This window comes from Sapajus apella, unplaced genomic scaffold, assembly GCF_009761245.1.
Source record: "Sapajus apella isolate SASKATOON/1434 unplaced genomic scaffold, GSC_monkey_1.0 scaffold50, whole genome shotgun sequence".
NCBI lineage: Eukaryota > Metazoa > Chordata > Mammalia > Primates > Cebidae > Sapajus > Sapajus apella.
The window spans coordinates 7,365,685-7,372,904 of record NW_022436990.1 but is presented as its reverse complement, the minus strand read 5'-3'; the positions used below and the strand labels follow the sequence as shown (position 1 = coordinate 7,372,904).

The 7,220-nt window shown below is 33.3% G+C and overlaps 1 protein-coding gene across 20 annotated transcripts in view; it reads right to left on the bottom strand.

The window, feature by feature from the left end:
- The window catches only part of RALGAPA1 (Ral GTPase activating protein catalytic subunit alpha 1), a 297,019-nt gene that overhangs the window by 92,315 nt on the left and 197,484 nt on the right, over positions 1–7,220 (bottom strand). For 19 of the 20 annotated variants that reach the window (XR_004258069.1, XM_032242528.1, XM_032242525.1 and 16 more), the window contains 2 exons: positions 5,725–6,586; positions 4,081–4,152 (listed from right to left, as the gene is read on the bottom strand). Coding sequence is in view for 19 of the 20 variants with exons in the window: in XM_032242528.1 (XP_032098419.1) it covers positions 4,081–4,152; positions 5,725–6,586 (934 nt within the window). In the remaining variant the exon portion in view is untranslated. The other variant, XM_032242535.1, reaches the window with a different exon arrangement.

The following is a 7,220-nucleotide window of genomic DNA, read 5'->3' as shown; positions in this document are numbered from 1 at the left end:
ACACACACACACACACACACACACACACACACACACACACACACACACAGAAAAAGGCGGCCAGGCGCAGTCGCTCATGCCTGTAATCCCAGCACTTTGGGAGGCCCAGGCAGGTGGATCACGAGGTCAAGAGATTGAGACCGTCCTGGCCAGCTTGGTGAAACCCCGTCTCTACTAAAAAATACAAAAATTAGCTGCGTGTGGTATAATGCGCATATAGTCCCAGCTACTCGGGAGGCTGAGGCAGAAGAACTGCTTGAACCCAGGAGGCAGAGAGTGTAGTGAGCTGAGATTTCGCCACTGCACTCCAGTTTGACGCCTGGCGACAGAGTGAGACTCTGATTCAAAAAAAAAAAAAAGGAAATGTAATAAAAAATTATAACACCATATGTGAATCTCTATTACTCTATTAGTATCTATTTAAAAGTCTCAATGAAATGGATTTTTAGAAGACAGAAAACAAAAAAATAGTAAAATTTTCCCAAGAGCTAAAAGAAAACCTGAAAAGAGTAATAAGAATGAAACAAACTAAAAGAAAAATTAGAAATTTTATCATTTCTTCTAAAATTTTAAGCAATAGATAATATGCATATTATGAAGCTAGATATAACCTCAATTTTAAAAATATAATGGGAATAGGACAAAAAATAACTACAGAATCTGCTAATAGTGGACTATATCTGAGCTCAAAATGAAATTCTGGTAATTCTAACACAATGGGAAGCCAAATGATCAGGCAGGGTTTATCTAAAAAATGCAAACATCATTTTATATTAGCAGTCCAGTGATATTAAAATATAATATACACCAATTAGTTAAAAAATCAAAACTATAAAAAAACTTGAATAGATGCTGAAAATAATTTTGACATCATTTAACATCCTTTCCATATAAGAACTCCTAGAAAACAAGCTATTTTCTCAACATAATAAAAATTATCTTTTTAAAACCAGTAACTAATATCTTTCTTAATGATGAAACAGAAAAGCTGTTTTCATTAAAATCAGGAAATACAAGGATGTCCACTGTTACTACACTATTAAACACTATCCTGCAAGTTCTGGTCAGTGCAATAAGACATGAAATAAGCAAAAACAAGTGTAACTACTAGAAAGATTATCTGTAAATAATGATTATATATCTAGACAAATACTGAGACAGAGGCAGTAAAGTGTTTACAATCAGTAAGAGAATCCACTTCAGTATTTGTAAACAAAGTAAGTATTAAAAACAGAAAAACCCAGAAAACATAATGGGGGGGGAATCCTATTCAGAGTATCAATAAAACAATAAAACACCTACAAATATACAAATAAGCAATGTCTGGGTCTCAGAAAAAATAAAAAACATACTATAATTATGAATATGAAGAATGATGATTATTATGGTGCTCTGTTTTTTTCTAAAGGAGAGTTTTATTGAAAGTCCAATCAAATACCAATGGGATTTTTTTTTCCCTGAAAAAGAACAGCATAATTTTAAATGTATCTGGAAGAATAAATAGGTGAGGATATCAAAGAAAAGAGGAATAGTGTGTGTAGGGGGATGGGGGGAGTGAGGAAGAAGACTTGGCCTATCAGATATTAAACATATTATAAAGTTATATTAAATTAAACAGCATAATATTTACACAAAAATGATAAATGTAACTAAAAGAGTACAAATGTTAGAAAGAGCAAGATTACATGAAGAATAAATAAATAAATATATAAAAGAGTACAACTAGATTGTTTGTAACAAAAAGAATAAATGCTTGAGGGGACGGATACCCTATTTTCCATGACGTGATTATTATACATTGACATCTTATGTATCACGTGAAATATACAAACCTACAATGTGCCCACAAAAATAAGATAAATAAAAATGATAGACAAAGCAATAGAAATAAACAGGTTTGAAGCAGAGAGCTTAATATTTAATAAAGGAAACATCAAATCAATGCCAAAGGTATAGTTTATTCAACAAATTATTAAAATAGACTATTTTCAACATCAAACTAGTTCCAGACATCATTCCACAAATCAGAATATATTTCAAAAGGAATAAACAATTAAATGAAAAATAATTACCACCTCATTCAAATAAAGATCTAGAAGGAAACACTGGGTGCAATGGCTCATGCCTGTAATCCCAGCACTTTGGGAGGCTGAGGCAGGTAACTCACTTGAGGCCACGAGTTCAAGACCAGCTTGACTAACATGGAAAAACCCTGTCTCTACTAAAAGTACAAAATTAGCTGGGTGTGATGTGTGGTCAGAAGACTAAGGCACAAGAATCACTTGAACCTGGGAAGTGGAGATTGCAGTGAGCCGAGGTTGCGCCATTGCACTCTGCCTGGGAAACAGAGCAAGACTCTGTCTCAACAACAACAACAACAACAACAACAACAACAAAAAACTAGAAGGAAATAAGGAAACGAACTAGAATATTTAATTGATTTCAAGACAGAACTCTTTAAGCACAACAAATAATTGAAGAAATCCAAAGAAAAAAATTGAGAGAAATGACACATAAAACGAAAAATACGTATGTTAAATGATCTGAAGCTGAAAACTGAGAACGAAACAACTAACTAGGAAAGTTCCCACAAATAGTACAAAAGTTAATCACTCTCTCTTGCTCTCTCTCTCTCTCTCTCACACACACACAGAGTGTCATAAAGAATTGTCCTCCTAAATTCATATCCAAGAAAGTGGTTAAAAGTACTTTGTAGGTTCTTTAAGAAAAATTCCTAAATAGAAAACTAGAAAAAGGACACCAAGAGATAATTTAAAAACAGATGAAAATTTCATACAAATATACTGAAAATATTAACATCACTAGCAAAATAAATAAATAAAAATTAAAGAGATACTATGATCTGCTTCTCAAGCTATAAAGGTTAAGAAAGGGTGATTAGTATCCGGTGCTGGCGAGGTTGAAGTTACACAGGTGCTGTTATAAAATATTGGTGGCATTACAAATTATTACTCAACAGAAAGCAATTTCACAATAGATATGCATGAAATATCCTAATACAATCTGACCTAAATAATTCTATTCCTAGGACTCTATCCTGTGGCAAGAAATTAAAAACAACTTTAAATGTCCAGCAATCATAAAACTTGGTATCCTAAAAGACTATTTTTGAAGAATACTTAAATGACGAAATGCTCACAATACAAAACAAAAAAAGTTCGTATATCTCTATGATTCCAGTTCTGTAAAAAATTTAAAAAGTAGTACAGTGTTATACAGATTATATTTTTCTGTTTTATATTATCTGTAATAACCAAATAATTATTTTAAGATCATTTTGAAAAAAGCTAAAAATAACCAAAATCAGTTAGGAATTACAGGAAATGAGTAAAGATTATATTTCTCCATGCACTTGGTAGTAAAAGGAATGAGAGATCTGGATAGGACTATAGCTTGAAAGAAGAATAACTGAGGAAAGGTTTGTTTTATGCTTTGTTTTGTTTAAGGCAGATAACAAACATTTTTATTAAGAGAAACAAGAAGAAATATAACATAAGGAGGTGATAACTTTTTGAAGACAGTCCTAAAGCAGGCTGAGGTGGCAGAAACCAGAAGTACAAATAGGGGAAAGAAAAAAAAAAAAAACTTTTCTCAAACTGAAGATGAGCAAGAAAAGATGGCTCAATACAGAAATTTTAAAGGAGAGAGGAAGATGTAGAATTGTTTGATGTGGGAATGGTCTGAATCATCTTATTCACTCTGCATTCCTATGGGTAACTTTTTTCAAACTTGCTTCCCAATCTGTCGGAATCACTGGATTTAATTAATGAGAGATGTGACTAAGGTTTGTCTAAGTATGGGAAAAACCAAGGACATTTTACAGGTCCAATTAGTTTTCTGTGATTCAAAAGATGATTCTGAAATGCATGTAAAAGGCATAAACAATTCAAAGACACCAAACATTCTATGCAGTCCTAAAATTTTCTTTAAAAATTACTGCTCAGAAAGTTGTAAGTCAATAACATAGTATTATACACTATTTAAAATATTCACAGTATTATTCTAAACAGAGAAATACCTGAGAGTTGCTAATCATGTGAAGATTTTCCAACAACTTACCACTGCCTTGAATCCAAGTTCCTAAGTTCTCTAAGTAGCTTTTCATTTTTCTTCAGGAGATGAAAGCTCCTCCTAAATAGAGAGATTTATAAACATTTTCATCACCTTTGCAGTGAATGACATGACAGTCCCGGAAATACTTTCCACTCTACTCATGCAACTTTTACACTTTTCTTGCCTTTTCATACTTCTAACACAAAGGAGAACAGACCCTAAAAAAAACGTAAAGAATATATGTCATTATTTCCACCAGGCCTTCATACATTTCTGCTAGTGGATAGTATCAATTGGTCACTTCAACCATTCCTTGCAGATGCTGTGAGCCTCCTAAACTCATCATATCCAAGAAAATGGATAAAAGTACTTTGTAGATTCTTTTCAAGTCTCATAAAAATATATGAGAAAGTTGTACCTCATGAGAAATAAAATATTCACAGAATCTAAATCATTACCAAGTAGGTGTAATCCATATGGAATTTTCTTTCTTCCTTATTTTACATTTTATATATATAATTTTTAGACTATGAGGCAATGAATAGTTTTACCAAATCCCTTCTATGGGTGCTAAATATGTCCACATTATTTTCATAAAATCAATGCTTGCTGAAGTAAAATACAGCTTCTCATCTTTGATTTTTCCCAAGGGACAACATATGGACCATTCTACAGCAAAAGAGAATAGAATGCATTTATACCATAACTGAGTGGCAATTACCTACATTTGGACATACCATATGGTGGCAAACTGCTCCTGAGATATAATGTGGCCTTCCTATAAGGCAGAAAATATTACCTTCTAATAAATGGAAGAGTTTAAATCAAGTAAGAGTATAAACACTAAGCAAACAGGCAGAACTCTATTTCAATGCTTGACATACATTTGAATTTAAGATGCCTTCACTGGTATCTGAGCTTCCCCACCTAACATAAATTGACAGAGAAAATACATTACTGCTCCTTCCACTACCTATAGGTTTTCATGATATAGGAATTAAAACCTAAATGTATATTAATAATGCTTTACATTAGTGTAAAATGCCAGTATTTTATGTACATTATTTAATTCTTCCCAGTATGTGAGGTGGGAACTACTCTCAATTTGTTAACTGTAGCCTGAGGCTCAAAAGTTAAGTAACTTTAAGCTAGGTCTTCTGATTTAAGCCCATGTTCTTTTCATTTAGCTCCTACCTAACTTACTTGAATAGTTCATGTGTTTATTATTAGCTTTTAATAAGGTTTTGTAACATGCATCAGAAAACAAAATAATTTTTGAAAATTAAGATTCTTTTTTTGATTTGATTTTGAATCTTGAGTCAATTTCCCAGATTCAAACCGGAAATAAACATACTGCAGTTTCTAAAAAAAAAATTTTAAGGTTTACATAAAGGTTGAAAAATGAGCTATAATTTCTAAGTCAAATAGTTCTAGTAGTTATTTTGAAAACAATAATAATTTTCTGGATTATTTTATTCCCTTGAATCCCAATATAACTCAGTGGTCTCAAAAAAAAATCTGTCTACTAGTCAAAGAACTAATTGATAGACACAATCTAGTGTGGAAAAGAACAGGAAATAAAATGCTTGATCAGAAGATGAATGAGACTGAAAAAAAAAACAACTCAGAAAATTTCTCCCTTATGCTTACCGTTTGTCCCAGGAATTCATTCCCAATATACTAAGAAGCAATCTGCAATAATAAAATGCTGACTGCGGTTTTTGAGGTGTTGGTTCATCTTGTTCCACAGCTTTCATGCTTAAGTCATTAAAGTGCTTCTCAACAAATTCTTTTTCTTCTGTATGTTGCTTAAGGATAGCGTTAATTACATCATTTTCTTGTTTTTCAGAAATGCACACAGGTTGTGGAGCAGGAATATTAAGTGAGATTCCAGTTCGCTGTAAGCATTCAGGACTAGTAACACCCAAATACTGCAACAGCTCATCAAGAACATCTTCTTCATCTCTTATGGTATCCCAAGTTGGTACAGTTTCTCTAAATCTTTTAAAATGGAGAGAAAGTTCATCTTTTACTGTTATATCTTCTAAGCATTCATTAGATGTGGGAGGCTCTTCTGGCTTCTCTTGGTGAGACAATGACAGCATGAAAGATGTAGGTTCTGACAAGCTACTTACAGGAGGTGGGCCATACAGTATAGCAGAATCCCACGAATATTTTCCAGAAAGATCGCGTACTATGATTCTGACATTTGAATTGGCTGATGCAAGACCAGCAGATAAACCTCCTCCAGGCATATTCTCTTCTGATTTGATCTGGATACAGGACACTAACGTTGTATTATTTAACACAAAGAACTGGATATTTGGACTCTCAAAAAGTTCAGGAGAAAGTTCAGTACTTTCACAGTAATGATTGTCATGATTTTCACACACCTGACTTGTTAGCATAGCAGGACCACCACTCATTGGATAATGGCCCAGGTGATTTACCAGATGTGTAATAACAGTGCGGGCTGCTATAGAGATTAATCCATGCTGCATTTGAGTTTTCACTGGAAATAAAAAATATAAATGAGTGGGAATATTACTGCTTCTTAGGGAATCATATGACAATGAAACAGTAGATAACAAATAGGGATTTTGTCACATTGTTAGTATTTCCAATTTAGATTCTATATTACAGGAATGATGGCAAAAAAGGAGGAAAACCATTCTTTGATGAAGTTTTGTTTATAAGAAAGCCCTTTCTGAAATTTTTGCTAATGGATCCATACTTTAAACCAATGCTTTTATATACAGATTGCTTTTGAAGAATCAGAAGTATTATAAATCAATCATGAAATCTCTAATACACATTAAAAAGCCAAAGAGGGCCAGGTGTGGTAGCTCATGTCTGTAATCCCAGCACTATGGGAGGTTGAGGCAGGAGGATTGCTTGAGCCCAGGAGCTTGAGATCAGCATGGGCAACATGGGGAGACTCTGTCTCTACAAATAATAACAATAATAGTAATGCTAAAATTAGATGGGCGTGGTGGCTACTGCACTCCAGCCTGGGTGTCACAGCAAGACTGTGTCTCCAACAAAACAAAAAACAAAACAAAACAAAACAAAACAAAACAAAACAAAACAAATCAAAACCAAACCAAACCAAACCAAACCAAACCAAACCAAACCAAACCAAACCA